At 50.4% G+C, this 15785-nt stretch overlaps 1 protein-coding gene across 1 annotated transcript in view; it reads left to right on the forward strand.

The window, feature by feature from the left end:
* Positions 1 to 15785, forward strand: part of TDRD12 (tudor domain containing 12) — a 73516-nt gene that overhangs the window by 56124 nt on the left and 1607 nt on the right. The window contains exons 23-31 of the mRNA XM_077754642.1: positions 1223 to 1410; positions 2017 to 2227; positions 3767 to 3859; positions 5607 to 5779; positions 12961 to 13067; positions 14545 to 14605; positions 14694 to 14807; positions 14891 to 15044; positions 15131 to 15197. Of these exons, the coding sequence (XP_077610768.1) occupies positions 1223 to 1410; positions 2017 to 2227; positions 3767 to 3859; positions 5607 to 5779; positions 12961 to 13067; positions 14545 to 14605; positions 14694 to 14807; positions 14891 to 15044; positions 15131 to 15197 (1168 nt within the window). The remainder of the gene's footprint in view (positions 1 to 1222; positions 1411 to 2016; positions 2228 to 3766; positions 3860 to 5606; positions 5780 to 12960; positions 13068 to 14544; positions 14606 to 14693; positions 14808 to 14890; positions 15045 to 15130; positions 15198 to 15785) is intronic.

Below are 15785 nucleotides of genomic sequence, written 5' to 3' on the forward strand. Positions count from 1 at the left end.
TGCTGGGTACATGTGCTGGAGGTCAAGGGACCTGTGGGAACTGTGGGCAGCGAGGGACTCTCTGAGGGGTCAGCCGCCCCGAGAGCTGAATGAGAAGGATCCGGCCGTGGGAAGATCTGGAGAGGATTGTTCTGGGGAGAGGAGCCAGCAAATCCCTGAAGTAGAGTTAACTTTGGAGTGTTGGTGGCACAGGACAGGGCTTGCTGGCACTGAGAGGGGGAGACAGGCAGGCAGTGGAGCTCAGGGGCACCGCAGAGGAGGGATTGGTATTGATCACGAGGGGCAGCCTCGCCCCGGCCTCCTTGCCTGCCCTGGCCTCCCAGTCAGCAGCGGCCTTTCCGCCAGTAACTGTTCTGTCCTGGTGTCTGGTGTGGGTGACTCACGACTCCCACCTTCCCGTGGACGTTTTGCCCCCTATGTCTAGAAAGCCTTCTCTGTGCTCTTGCTTACGTGTGTGCTCACCTGCACTGCGCCTCGTGCACCGGCCACCCTGCTTACACTTGCCTGTGCAGAGCTGTCTTCCTGCTCATGTGCCGGCTGAGCATATCCATCCACTTGTGGGCTGCTGGGGGCCCCTCCTGGACGGGGCTTGTATATTATCCCTGGTGCTTCCTACGCAGTAGGCTCCTGACACAGTACCATAGCCTCTTAGGGGAACAAAGATCAGAAAGAGCTCAACACCCAGGGATGCTATTTAAGAAAAACTTTTATAAGGTGCATTTATAGTAAACAAAGGACCTTATAATTTGTAGTGAAGTTTTATTTATTTTTTTAATGTTTGTTTATTCCTGAGAGAGAGACAGAGCACAAGCAAGGGAGGGGCAGAGGGAGAGGGAGACACAGAATCCAAAGCAGGCTTCAGGCTCTGAGCCATCAGCACAGAGCCTGATGCAGGGCTCGAACTCCCAGACTGCGAGATGATGACCTGAGCTGAAGTCGGACGCTTAACCGACTGAGCCATCCAGGCACTCCATGTAATGAAGTTTTAAAGTATCAGATTAACAGAAAGTCTTCTATCAGGATTTAAAGTGAACCCACACTTACTTGTGAGTCCGCTAAGGTTTGGTTTACTTGTCAGCCTATTTCCTAATTGCCATTTCCGTCCCTGCTGGTGCACTTTGGGCCCCTCTATCACGTGCTGGTTTCGGCAAGTACCTTTTTGGTTTAGATTGAGTTTGTTTTCTGTATATGTTTGCTGTTTTCTTTTTTTTTTTTTCCCCAGATAATACCCTTTTATATTTTGAATGCAACGCATTACTTTGGCCGTATAGTTGATAAGCATGTGGATCTTTATGCGGCCCTTAATGCTGAAATGAATGAGTATTTTAAGGGTAACAGCAACAAAACAACTGTTGAAAAGGTGGAGAAATTTGGATTATATGGATTAGCAGAAAAAACACTTTTTTACAGGTAAATTTCCATTTATGTCATCTCTAAAAACTGAGAAGCATTTGTTCAAATGGTCTTGAATCCCTGTTTTGGCCTGCGTCCACGTGACCCGGTGTGTACGTATGAAGCGTGGCTGCCGGCTGGGAGGGTGGCGGCAGCGGCGTGTCCCCCCACAGCTGCCTGGCACAGGGCTCCCAAGCACAGAGCACGGGAGACCGTATAACACCCACACACCAGTTTCTGAGCCGTTGCTCTGTGCCGCCTGCATATACACTTATATCATTCCTGGAAAGTGGGTCCCATCTTACAGATGGGCACTATGAGCCCTGGTGAGATCACCTAGGTTCTGTGATGCCAGCTCAGTAAACGGCACAAGCGGTATTCCCATACCGCAGTCTGCCTCGGGGACCTGCTCACACCCTGATTGCCAGCCCTGACTCCCCTTGGTGTGGCCTAGATCGAGAGACTTCGAAACTTCACCTTACTGTGTTGATTTTTATCGTGTTGTCCAAGAAGGGGATCAATTCTATTCAGTAGTACTACACAGTTTTTATTCTTCTGTGTATTGAATTAAATAAGCCATTCTGAGTTCTCTTGACACCTCCACGTCACCACGTTGTTCTTCAGGGTCGAGGTGCTGGAGATGAGCCAGAAAGAAGACAGCTGGGGCCCGGACAGTGTCCTCGTGAGGTTTATAGATGAAGGCCGGACCGGACTGGTCACGAGTCACCAGCTGCTGCGTCTCCCAGAACATTTCCACACTCTGCCTCCCCAGGCGGTGGAGTTCATCGTTTGCAGAGTGAAACCTGCTGACAATGAAGTTGAATGGAATCCAAAGGTAAGTTATTTTGGCTTTTTGTGTTTTATATTTTTTTATATTTTGTTGACTCTGCGTGGAGGCTTATTTGAGTTTAAAGTGTTGAGTTTGGGTAAGCTGCGTCATGGTCCCGGACAGCTAAAGGGACAGCCTGCCTGGGTCCCCGCCGGTGCGGGGATGTGCTCACAGCCGCCGTCACAGACCCAGCTCCCAGGCCCCAGACAGCTGCCCGGCACCGTCTTCATCATTCGTGCTCACGGTCCTGGAGCCGGTGTAGAGTATGCCCTGCTGTGAAACAAGTTGGCTGTCAGCTTGAGAAGAACCAGAGGAAGCGCCGAGCGAATACCCTGGCAGGCAGGGGTGGGGCGCGGGGGCCTGGGTGATGGATACTCTCTGGTGAGGCCAGGTGGTTCCCCTGCGGTTGGGAGGCCGGGCGGGGAGAGAGAGTCCAGAAAGAGCTTTCAGAGGAAAGGACATTTCCTCTGGGCCCTCTGGGAGGAGTAATGAGATTGTCACCACGTAGACCGGAGGAGGCATGAAAGGCGGAGGTGCCCGGAAGGGTGCTCCTGAGTGGGCTCACCTGGCTGTCCGGGATCGGGTGGGCCGTGCTCTCCGGCCTGGTGGAGACCAGACGGACAGTCCTGCTCAGCAGCAGAGCGAGTGGGACTTACTGTTCCCTAACGACACTCCTGATTCTTCAAAGGAAGGCTTAAGTTTGAACAGTCTAATTAATAGGATATAAAATAAGCCATTGCCATTGACGAAGTTAAACCACTTTGGTCAGACATCATCCAAGAAATGAACAGGTGGGTGTTTCCACAGTACAGGCTGGACACAGCGTTACTGTTGTAAGGTCACTAAAAATCTCCCTTATTAAATAGCAGGCTTTTTCCTTCTGCAAAGTATTTACTGAGCATCCCCAGTGTGCTGATGCCCCTGGGCTCTGGGGATGGTTAGCGAGGAAGGCTGTGGTGCTTGTCCTCGGGAAACCTTTCATCTCTCAAGACGGTCGCCCACAAGTACTTCTCCAAGAGGACCCTCCGTAGAAATGGGGGAAAGGTCTCCCACGCGTGTTCTTCCAAATTCATGTGCAAGGTTCAAGGGGATAGAAACCGTCTAACCTGGACGAGCCAGCTCCCTCCTTGCGGCTTTCTCGGGGCAAAAATGTGCCTGAAAGAGAACAGCAGCCACGTGCCCAGGAAAGAGCACGCAGAAGCCTGGGGCCCCTCAGTTCCAGGGCCTCTTCCTTCTCACCGAGCTTCCAAAGTATGGGCATCCGTACTTGGAAGACTTGTTCATAGAGGAGAGAGGATACTTGGCCACAGTGGACAACGCAGTTTGGGAGTCCAGAGTGCACTGCCATGTGCACTGCCCGAACTGAGCCCCAGGGCTCAGTACCCTTGTCCACAAAGGGGCATCATGGCCTGTGACCTGCCTCACGGGACAGTGGGAGGGAGCAATGAAATACATGGAACAGTTTTTTTTGTGAAACTGTGCAGCATAAACACAATAGGAGATTTTCTTAAAGCTTCAGATAAGTCACCTGTTTTGTTTTCTCAGGTCACTAGGTACATTCATCATAAAATCATTGGGAAATTGCATGATGCCAAAGTGGTACTGGCTTTAGGAAACACAGTGTGGGTCGATCCAATGGTGAGTGTGTGCTTTTCCTAAAGGAGATCTGTGTTTGAATGGGCCCTTAAAATTATTTGTGGTATTCTCATTTGTTGCATAAATAGTTGTTTCCCTCGAACAAATGGAGGCTTTGGGGGGCTCTTTGTTAGGGAGGATTAGGTTTTTTTCCCCCCCATATTATTTGGGTCATAAATTTGGCTGTATAACCATACACTTTAAAATTTAATCATAAATTTTGTATAAGAGAATCCCTTACACTATAACCTAGCACTCACAGTGGAGACAGGCTTTCTGGAACTCTCCTTGCTCCATGTGACAGTCTCTGATCTATTCTATTCCACTTTTTCAAGCATTGGTTGTATACTGTTAAGTCAGTTTCACAGTCCTCTGTCCCCACTGGTGGGGAGGCCCCATGTCAGGACAGTGGCCCCCACGTGGAATCAGTCATGTTGAGGATTCTTGGGCTTTCAGAAATGGCTTTTATTATGGTTCTAGTCTCTGCCTCGCTCCTTCAGCAAATATTTGTTGAGCACCTGTTATGTGTGAGGTCCTGTGTGTGGGCGCCTGGCTTCTGTCTGTGAACAAAAGTTCCTACCCTGTGGAGCTGACATGGGGTGGGCAGGGCTGAGTTCAGACCAAGACCTGTAATTGGGACCTCAGTGTATCCTCTCGCTGCTTGCACCCCGAGAACTCTGCTTTTCAGTGCGAAGTTTTGCTCCATTGGCCTTAAATCTTAATTAGTATGATAAGGTTTAAAGGAATTCAGTTCTTAAGAATTGTTCCGCTGGAAGTTATTTTTATGAGACTAGAAAAGCCTTAACACACCGAGAAGCTTGGGTGTAGGATTTAAGAGTTCGGAAGAGAAAATGTTTTTCAGTAGAGAAGGTAGAGATTGCCAGTGCAGGTCAATTAATATTTGCGGTCTTTAGTTTCCATAATAGTCAATATTCTGGTGGTTTATTGGAGACAAAAAAAAAAATAGAAACTTTATTAAGTGATTTTTAAAACTGTAGCTGAGAAAATAAAGAATCCAGAACAGAAAGCCCCGTGGTGTCCGCTTCTGCAGCTCCGCAGCATGGCACTGCCCGTGGCACGGGGCAGGGGAGACAGGCCCCTGCACCCGCTTCCATCTCCACCCAGCCCAGCTCGGCCCCCGGTTCGAGTGGAGAGAGGCCCTGGCGCCACTCCCAGGAGGGAGCGCCTTCCCGGTGCCCACTTCACAAAGTGCTCCCGCTGCCTCCTCTGCCATGAAAGGGCCGCGCGGTCCTGGGGTGAGCCTCCCATCAGCAGGAATCAGGATGTCACAGAGCTTCACATTTTGTCCAAATTAAAATTGATGGGAGTATTTTGGTTGCAGAAAAAAATGCAGTAGAGGAAACTGTCCAGAACACAGGCCCCCTCCAGGTGCCGAAGCCTCTGAGCCTTGGGGTCCTCCTTGTTAGGGGAGGTGAAACTACTCAAGTAATGAAATTAGAAAGTTAGAAAGTGAGAGTCCTGTGCATGGTCCTTGCATTACAGATTGGTCTCATCTGGGAGTTTTATTCCAGGATTGAGTTTTGGGCCCCCCAACCCCAGACCTCTTCATACTTTGGCAGTGTGGGGGCGGGTTCCGGAAGCATCTCTCGTGTGACTTCTGATGTGGCAGAGGGAGGCCCCCATGCACCAGACTTTGCACAGCGAGATTGCGAGGTCACCGAGAGCATGTTCGATTGATTTAAAAGTTCAAAGCATGGTTCCTGCAAATATGCTTTGTCTCTGATTCAAGGTGCACGTTACAAAACTTTCAAATTTGAAAACGTCTGTCATTGATTATAACGTTCGTGCTGAAATTGTGTCAATGGGCTTGGGCGTTGACAACTCGGAGCACGTGGAACAACTGAAGACGCTGCACCAAGGAGCTCAAGTGCTACCTGGTGAAGAAAGCCTGAGCCACGCCCTGTACGTAGACTTTTTGTTTTAACTTGAGAGAGAGAGAGAGAGAATGAGGAGGAGATGGGCGGGGCAGGGGGGAGGGGGGGGAGAGAGAGAAAGAGAGAGAGAGAGAATATCCCAAGTAGGCTCCAAGCTCAGCGTGGAGCCCAACGCAGGGCTCAGATCCTACAGCCCAGGGATCATGATCTGAGCCAAAATCAAGAGTCGGATGCTCAACTGACTGAGGCACCAGGCGCCCTTGTAAGTCGATTTTTGTCTCCCTTTTGGAAGAGCTGTTTTTTGGGAGTATAACTCACGAGTGTCAGAGACTTTTTCTTTTTTTTCTTTTTTCTTTTTTTTTTGAAAGTTGACTGGGTACTGAGTCTCCACGTTTTCATCGCTCAGCTTCAGTAATTTCTCAGGCTTGGAGAGTCTTATTTTATCCATACCCCAGTGCACATTTTTGCTTTTGCTGGAATATTATAAAACAGATCCCAAATGTGCTGTTATACCTGTATCTCTTGCTAAATCAGTTTTTGTTACCTTTTCCCTGACTGCACACACACACAGAACAGTATAGACGTTGTAAGTGTAGTTTGGTGGACTTTCTGAGCACAGAAGCCAATCCTGGATCAGAAAGAGGGCGTGAGTCCGTGCCGCCCCCTGCCCCCTCCCCAGGGCAGCTGCCATCCCAACGTGGAAGAGCATGGATCGCCCTACCCTGGTTTGTACTTTGTGTGAAGGGACTCGAACAGTGTGTCTCTGGTTCTGCTTCGGCACAGTTCGTGAAATCCACCCATGCTGTGCGGGTGCCTGTGCATCGTAAAATCTTACTGCCGCCTGACACCGCGTGTGTGAACGTACCATAATTTGTTCACCCCTTCTGTCCTTGGCGGAGGCATCTCCCTGCCCCGGGCTGCCACTGGGGGCGGTGTGGACACTGCCTGCCTGTGCTCCGGTGCGCATGCAGCTGTTCCTCCTGAGGCTGGTGGTACTTTGCAGCCTGTGTGTGTTATATAAACGAGCCCAGAGTGCACGGTTGTCACTTTTCTTCCTTTTACACAAATATACCAGAAAAAAAAAAAGAACACTTGGGTTCTTGGACACTTCCTGGGACTGTCGCTTTCCTCTGCCCCAAATCCCTTACCTCCTGCCTCTGAGACTGCATCACACCCACACCCACCACGTAAACAGACAGTCCGGATGTCTCATGAACGTAAACGCCCCTCAGCGTCATCCTAACATCTGTTTGCCTTTCTTAACCTCAGGACGGAGTTACTTTGTACTTTTTCAGTGTAATTTTTGTGCCTGTGTGGCTTTTAAAAGCCCATTTAAGAGCAGTTGCCACCTTCACTTCTATTCATCCTCTCCTTCATGAATAAAAGGACCAGTAATTTCTTTCCATGTTTTCCCAATGTAGGGCTTTCTTTCCATGTTTTTTCAGAAGAAATAGATTAGCTTGACACTGTAGGGTATAGTCTTCATTATAACCAAGATTAAAGATATAATCTGATTTTTTTCAGATGGGCTTTAAAAAATATTCTTTTTAATGTTTACTTTTGAACAGAAAAAAAAAAAAACAGCGTGAGTGGGGGAGGGGCAGAGAGAGGGAGACACAGGATCCGAAGCAGGCTCCAGGCTCTGAGCTGTCAGCACAGAGCCCAACTTGGGCTCGAACCCACAAACTGTGAGATCATGACCTGTGCTGAAGTCCAACGCTTAACTGATCGAGCCACCCAGGCGCCCCCAGGCTTTTTTTATTTTTTAATGTTTGGGAGGGAGAGCATGTGCATGAGTTGGGGAGGGACCTGGAGAGCAGGAAAGAGAAACCCGAGCAGGCTCTGCCTCACTGTCAGCACAGGGCCTGCTGTGGGGCTCGATCTCAGAAAAAAACAAACAAACAAGGGAAAAAAACCCCAGAATTGCTGAGGCTGAGGCATGGCATAAAGTTGCTGCCTAGTAGTGTTCCAGACTGGTAGTCCCAGTTTACACTGCCACAGGTAGAGGATGAGAGAATGGGAAAGTCCCCAGCACCCCTTTGGGGGAGGATGGGCTCATCAGGAAGAATGTTGCAGCCACCTGTTCGAAAAGTGGGCAGAAGACCTGAGCACCTGAGCAGACACTTCACCATGTCTTACTAATGAATTGCTCAGCAAAGAATATATGAAAGGGCACCCAGACTCCTCAGTCATCACAGAAATGCAGTTTAAAACCACAATGTGATAATAGCACTTCATACCCACCAGAAATGAGGGAAAGAAAATACCAGGTGTTGGTTAGGCTGTAACGTAACAAAAGGCTTTTTGAAACTTGACTAGAGGGGCACCTGCGTGGCTTAGTTAAGTGTCCAACTTTGGCTCAGGTCATGATCTCACGGTTCATGGGTTTGAGCCCCGCATTGGGCTCTGTGCTGACAGCTCGGAGTCTGGAGCCTGCTTCATGTTCTGTGTCTCCCTCTCTCTCTGCCCCTTCCCGTGTTTATGCTCTGTCTCTTTCTGTCTCTCAATGGTAAATAAATGTCTAAAAATTTTTAAAAAAAGAAACCAGTAGAATGCTATTATTACATCTAAAAAATTAACAGTAATTTCTAAAATTGCACATGTTTTTTATTGTGTTAAAACACACATAACAGGATTTCTCATATTTTTTTCAAATTGTGGCAAAACACACATAAAATCTGTCATGCTCTTCTGAACGCACAGAAGTCCATTCACAGTGTGTGAAACCGTCACAGGAGGGTGGGAGAGACTCTGGTCCTTGCCTCAGTCAAAATGCATCTCTCGAACAACAGAGAGCAAAGCAATAGAGTTTATTGAGGCAAAGTGCGAAGGTCTCAAGAGTGAGGGGCCCCGACGGGGGAGCCGCTGAAGATTGTCGTCTCTGACTGTTTATCAGGACCTTATCAGAAACTTTGTGAGACTTCTCTCACAGCACCTAGCCCGGGTAGGTCTGGAATACCTTTATCCTTCCCCTCCCCCAACCCCACCCCCTTCAGCCCCCGCTTGCAGCCGCAGCCTGCCTCCCTGAGGTTGAGGGTCGCTGATCTGTCCCTGCCTAATATTGACCCTTTCTCTGCTCGTAACCACCACCACCGTGCACCCCTAGAACGTTTTCAACTCCCCAAACAGAAACCTTGTCCCCACGAAACACTAACCCCCATCCCTGCCCCCACAGCCCCTGGAAACCTTCATTCTACTTTCTGTTACTTGGCCTGTCAGAACAGGCACCCTGTATAAATGGGGTCATGCAACACAGGGCCTTTTGTGTCTGGTTCAGTTCACTCTGTGAAGCTTTCCGGGCTCACCCACGTTGCAGCGTGTATCAGGATCTGCCCTTTCTAAGGCTGAAGAATATTCCTCGGCGTGGAGAGATCCCATTTTGTTTGTCCTTTCAGCTGTCAGTGGACGTTTGGCTGTTGTGAGTTGTGCTGCTGTGAACATGGCTGTATGAACCGCTGTTGAGGTCCCTGCTCTCCATTCCTCCTGGGACACACCCAGAAGTGGCATTGCTGGATCACACATAATTCTGTGTTTTATTGTTTTCAGCTGCCGAACTGTTTCCCACAGCAGCTGCTCCATTTGACGTTTGCAGCAGTGATGCACGGAGGGTCCCGTTTTCTCCATGTCCTTGCCTAGAAATTAGCCCAAGGCGAAGGCTTGAGGTCTCCCTCAGGACTTTTCTGAACCTGCGTCTTGCCTCGGCATGCGTGTGGCTTTCTGCCCCCAAATGTCCTGGTTTCCTAGGGTCACCCAGCTTCTCCTTTGGGCTTTAGATGGTCTGTGGTGTCTGGGTCCCTGATCCCTTCCCCTCAGCGTCTGTGGGCTTGTGGTCTCTTTTTCTGAGCAGTACCCGCTATTTTCCGTTGGCGTTCCAAGTTTGGCCCCTCAGGTCCCCCACCAGAGAGGTCAGAGCGGACCACGCAGTAATCAGCGAGTAAAGCCTGCTCTGCTCCCTCTGGTTTGAGGTGGGAATGAGAATCAGGCTGCTGCCCGCCCAAAGCAAGACCACTGTGCTGTGGCGGGTGGGCCAAGGGCGAGTCGAAGTGCCCAAGGCCCTTCCTCAGGTTCTGAAGCTGGCTTTTCCTTTGTTGGGCGTTTGCTTTGTTGCTGTAAGCCTTTGGGTGCTGGCCCCTGCAGAGGTGGTTCCCACAGCATCTGGTGGTCCTTTCGGGGCTTCTGCGGGGAGATGGAAGGCTGGAGTTGCCTTGCCCACCATTTTGTTCTGATGTTTTCCGGTGACAAGATGCAGGAATATGTCTTCAGTCTAATGTTTCCAGTTCATCTAATTAACAGATAATTGTTCTTACCTGAATTATCCTTGGGCCACTTGAAGCTTTAAAATTCATTCTGTAAATTTTTATTGTCTACAGTAGGGAACAGATGAAGGGGCATCTTGCACTGTAATAGAGTGAGACAGACCATCAGCAGGGTACAGACAGACATGGTGGGTCACATGGTGAGATGCAGCCAGTGAGCACAGACAGGTTAGGGTGGCTGTGAGCTGAGAAAGGTGAGAAGTGACCCAGGTGCCATCTAGGACAGTACTCCCGAAGGGACAGGGAGGGCTCCACCATCCCTTGATTCTGGAAACAGGGAGGAAGGTGTGGCGACTAGAGCAGAAGCGTGGGGGCCCCTAGGTGCTGAGCGGTCCTGGGACGGCATCTTGTGGCCATTTGCAAGGACTGGGCTCCACTCTAAGGAAGCAGAGCCATGAGAAGGTTTTGAGCAGAGGGGTGATTAATCAAAAGATCCTTGGCACCCATGTTGAGGATGGGCTGGGTTGGGGGGCAAGGCTGTGCTGGGAGTTCAGGATGGGGGGACACTGGCTCGGGCTAGGGTGGCTTTGTGGAGGTGGTGAGAAGTGGCTGCTTTCTGACTACATTTGTAGTGTGTGTGTGGCCTCACGGAGCCTCGCTGGCAGGTCCTGGGTACTGAGAGCGGGAAGGAGTGAGTGCTGAGCCCCGCGGGCCCTGTGTTGAGTGGCGGGGGGCCTGAGGGGACACCGGAAGGGAGCCTGAGAAGGAGCAGCCGCAGCGTTGAGGGAGGCCTCGGAGGGCGAACACCCAGACGGGGCAGGTGCAGGGGTGTCTCAGAGCAGGAGCCGTGAGCCTGCCAGACGCTGCCAGGAGGCCTGAGGAGTGAGTGCAGGGGCTGGCCATGGGGGCGGCCTTGGGAGCTGGCCGTGGGAGCTGGCCGTGGGGGCGGCCGTGGGAGCTGGCCGTGGGGGCGGCCGTGGGGGCGGCCGTGGGAGCTGGCCAGAGGCTGGCCATGGGGGCGGCCATGGGGATGGCTATGGGGGCAGCTGTAGGAGCTGGCCATGGGGGCGGCCGTGGGAGCTGGCCGTGGGGGCAGTCGTGGGGGCAGCCGTGGGAGCTGGCTGTGGGGGCGGCCGTGGGAGCTGGCCAGAGGCTGGCCATGGGGGCGGCCATGGGGATGGCTATGGGGGCAGCTGTAGGAGCTGGCCATGGGGGCGGCCGTGGGAGCTGGCTGTGGGGGCGGCCGTGGGGCTGCTGGTGACCAGGGAGGATTCCTGCTGATGGATGAACACATCCGAGAATTTGAAAGAACACGACAAAGGTTAAAATACTTCAGTCTGAGGTTGTTAGTTTTTATCTGAACGAATTGGGTGCCGTGAGATTAGGATACATGTCAGCTTCTGTACACTTTCAGGAAACAAAAATTGCTCCATGCTTGCTTATGAGATACTCTTCTAGAAGCAGGGACCTCGCTAGAGTTTCGTAGATTTAACGAAAACGAGGCTTGATGGCTTCCGTCAAACAACAGCTGCTCCTGAGCCCCAGCTCTGTTCTCCGCTTGGCCCTCTGCACTCTGATCGTGTGGTTGTGCAGGAGTCTTGCACACGTGTGGCCCCACACGTAAGGCAGAAGTGCAGAGAACCGTGAGCAAGGTTCTACGGATGGAGCCTGCCCAGGAGACTCCATTCCAGGAGCTGAATGGTGCCGTGCTTACAGCGGGTTGGGAAAGAAGACAGTTCCTGGGGACGTAAAAGACCTGGAAGCCATAGGGCTTGGTAACAGACAGACACAGGGGTGTGACTCTGTAACTCTGAGCGCCTGGGGTGGGAGGGCACTGGCATGGCGGACAGTTCCAAGGTGCTTCCCAGAGAGCAGCTCGCCCTGGAGGAGGACCTACTGAGTTGGTGTGAGACATGTTATGTTTCAAGGTTCTCCAAAGCATAATCCCAGAGCTCAGGAAAGCAGCTGGGAAGCTAGTTAGCTGGTATTAGAGGAGAGTCACACTGGGAAAGCGTGTGACGAGCAGGGACGGAGCCCCACGGGTGAGGGTCTGGTGGGGGCACAGAGTGGGTGATGGCGGGCCTGGTGCTGCACAGTGCGGGGGACGAGGCCTGAGGAGGGGCCCCTGCCTGGCTTGTTGGAACACGGGTGTGCCCTCTTCACTTTTTGGGGGGTGCCATTCACAGGCTTCATGTGTGTCAACCAGAAGTCACAGTCACACTCCCCACACCATGGATGTGTGTGCGTGCACATGTGTTTGTATGGTTTGGTATGGGTTTGCTCTTTTAGGCTTGAATTATCTCTAAAAGGATGCACAAAAACTTACTTCCATTGTCACCCATGAGGAAGGTGGCCGGATGGCTGGGAAACAGGGGCCAGAGAGATTTTTCACTGTAGACCTTTGTGTATCAAAACATGAACCGCATGAATGTGGTTACCGGCTCCAAAAAAAAAATTTAAAAATTTGTAAAGGATGAGGGAGTCCCCTATGTGCTGATATGGAGTAATCTATGTCTAGTTATTAAGTACAGTCAGAAAATGGGCAGAAAAGTGAATTTAATAGGTTCCCGTAAATTTAAATGGTTTCCAGATGGAGACCCACACTGGTAAAACCATGTCTCGGGGAGAAGGGACTGAGGGTCTAGGGCAGGGAGCAGAGATGGCTTTTCCTTCCTGCCCTTGTAACGCTGTGGGTGAATGAGTGACTGTGTTTATCTGACAGTCTCTATCGGTCGCCTGCTCTGTGCTCACTGCCAGGCGTGGGGCAGTCAGCAGAGCTGGCAGCCCGGCCCTTCATCCATCAAGGGGCCCTAAGCGGTGATGGGCCTGACTCGAGGCGGTGGGCACCGCACGGTCATTTGCCACCTGCCTTCCCCCTCTTGCTGGGGGGACGCTGGAGAGGCTAGAGGCTGCTGTCTGCATCTTGGAGCTCACCATCCCCTCTTCCCTGCAGGGCGCCTTCTCCAGCAGAAGATGCCGCTGGTCTGCAGAGCACGCAGGAGGACAGGGGCTCGGGAGGAGGTGCTGACTCCGAGGCGAAGCTGGAAAACCAAAAGCATGGTTGGTGATTTAAAGCATGGCTGATATAAAGTCATGAAAGCTTGAAAATTTCACAGCGTTGAGGCTCTCCACTTTTAGATGAGTTATATAGAAGGTGACATAAAATGCTATTACTTAACTTCTATTTTTGACAGTTCAGCCTCCAATGTTTTAATTTTTTAAATGGGAGACTTTTTTTTTTTTTAAAGAGAGAATGCGAGCTGGGGAGAGAGGCAGAGAGGGAGAGAGAGAATCTTAAGCAGGCTTCACGCTCAGCACAGAGCCCAACATGGGGCTCCATCCCACCAGCCTGCGCTCATGACCTGAGCTGAAATCAAGAGTCCGACACTCAACCAACGGAGCTACCCAGGCGCGCCCCCCCCCCGTTTTTTTAAAATAAATTTTTCCTTTTTGTTAATTGAGGTATAAGTTTCATCCAGTAAAGCACGCAGCTTATCAGAATTACTTACATGTGTATATTATGTCTATTGACTGCACCCAGATGAAGCTGCTGAACATTTCCAGAAGCCCAGGAATCTCCCTCCTGCATCTTCCCCACCTGAAACCCTTCCCAGGAACTGTTGTCCTGACTTTTGTCACCACCAGCTTTGCTGAGTTAGAAGCACAGAGTGTATACTCTTGGGGCTTTCCTTGCTCAGCGTCCTATCTGGAATTCATCTAGATTATCACGGGGAGTGGTGATACCTTCTGGCCGCTGAGTCATACTCTGTGATGTGAATATACTACACCTTGTCTGTTTGCCTGTTGATAGACACTGAGGCTGTTTTCAGTTTGGGGCTATTATTAAAGCTGCTGTGAACATACTCGTTCAAGTCTTCGAACGGAAGATTCAAGTGTTTTAGACTGCCAAGTTCAAATGGTGTTGTTTCGGAAAGTGTTGTGTTTAGCACTGGCTCCTCGTGTGTGCTCACTACAGGCGGCTTCCCATCAGGCGGGCAACTTTAGTCTCAGCAGGGCACGGTAGCCGCAGGGAAGCCTGGGGCCGTGGCAATAAGGCCACTCCTTTGCAGAGTAACTTTACTGTCCTGATATAAAAAAAAAAAAATTTTTTTTAACATTTATTTATTTTTGAGAGACAGAGCACAAGTGGGGCAGGGGCAGAGAGAGAGGGAGATACAGAATCTGAAACAAGCCCCAGGCTCTGAGCTGTCCACACAGAGCCCAATATGGGGCTCAAACCCACAAACCGTGAGATCATGACCTGAGCTGAAGTTGGATGCTTAACCGACCGAGCCACCCGGGCGCCCCCTGATCGTTTTTATACTATTTATCAAATCCATTTTTATAAGTTCTACTAAGTGTGGTGTATTTTAATTTTTTCTAATTATTCTTTGCAAGTGGATGCTTGAGTTTCTGTGGAATTTGTACCCCTCAGTTCTCAGCTAAAAGTTGCATGAAGTGGGAAAAGTACATATAGGTACATAGATTATACCGTTACATATAAATAACTTACTGGAACATTTGACCTTCTGTCCAGAAACTTCACTTGAAAACACGAGAGATTCTTCCCTTAACAAAACCACAGAACCTCTGAAAAGGTACGTCCATCTGCTGGGGGAGCCTACTTCACTTCCTTGCCTTGTGAGTAAGTAGTGAGGCGCGTGTAAGTCTTTTTTTCTCTCTTAGCTTCCACCCACAAGTCAAATGGTTCCAAAAAGATGATGTGGTCATACTGAAGATAAGGCTAAGGAACGTAAAAGATCACAACTGCAAATATTTCCAGGATAGAGTCGTTTTCAGGTAGGTTCACACACATCTTATGAAGTAAAACAGAAATCACTTCTAACACGGGAGAACACCAACCTTTCCTTCTGCGAACCTAGCGCCTGGGCGGGAGAGAAGTTTTACATGGCCGATATGGAGCTGCAGGGCAACATAGTCGGAGACGACTGCAAGTGCACGATTGTGGGCGAGGAGCCTGTGATCACGCTGGCGAAGGAGAGAAAGGAGCCTTGGCGCAGCTTACTCAAGCGGAGGGTGAGTGCATGCAGGCCGCAGCGGCTTTCGGCACCCCGAGCGTCCCCCGCTTCTCTCACTCACCAGCACCTGTTTCTGTCGAACAGAATCCTAACGTGGCTTTTGATTTTGATCACTGGGAAGAACACGAAGAGGAGACCCGCTTCCCCAAGGGTAAGACGGGATGCACCCCTTCCTGGGGAGGTGCAGGTGCTGAATGCCATGAGGCACACCCGGTCACCCCGCCGGCTTGGGGACTGAGGCCTTTGTGGACATCGGTCATTGATGGGAAACCCTTAGGAATTCGTTTTCTCCTGTGGTCGATCTTGATGCTGAATGTTCTCGTTCGAGGTGGTACCGTACGGCCCTTAATTACAAGCAGACTTTCTTACAACGCTTGTACAGCTCTTCCCCAGAGAGTAATCTCTTTGTAAGCAGGCCAGTTTTTACCAGTTTCGTTCTTGCCTCAGAAAATCTAAAATAAGTTATTAAAAGTAGAACTACAACCCTACAACCCAGCAATTATACTATGAGGTATTTACCCAAAGAATACAAAAATACTGATTCAAAGGCACACAGGTACTCTAGTACTGTCTAGTACTGTCTAGTACTATGGCAGCACTGTCAGCAATAGCCAACTTCTGGAAAGAGCCCAGATGTCCGTGGACAGATGAATGGGTAAAGAAGATGCAGTGTGTACATATTGTATGGAGTATTACCCAGTGATCAAGAGGAATGAAATCTCGCCATTTGCAACAATGT

This window comes from Crocuta crocuta, unplaced genomic scaffold, assembly GCF_008692635.1.
Source record: "Crocuta crocuta isolate KB4526 unplaced genomic scaffold, BGI_CrCroc_1.0 scaffold121, whole genome shotgun sequence".
Taxonomy (NCBI): domain Eukaryota; kingdom Metazoa; phylum Chordata; class Mammalia; order Carnivora; family Hyaenidae; genus Crocuta; species Crocuta crocuta.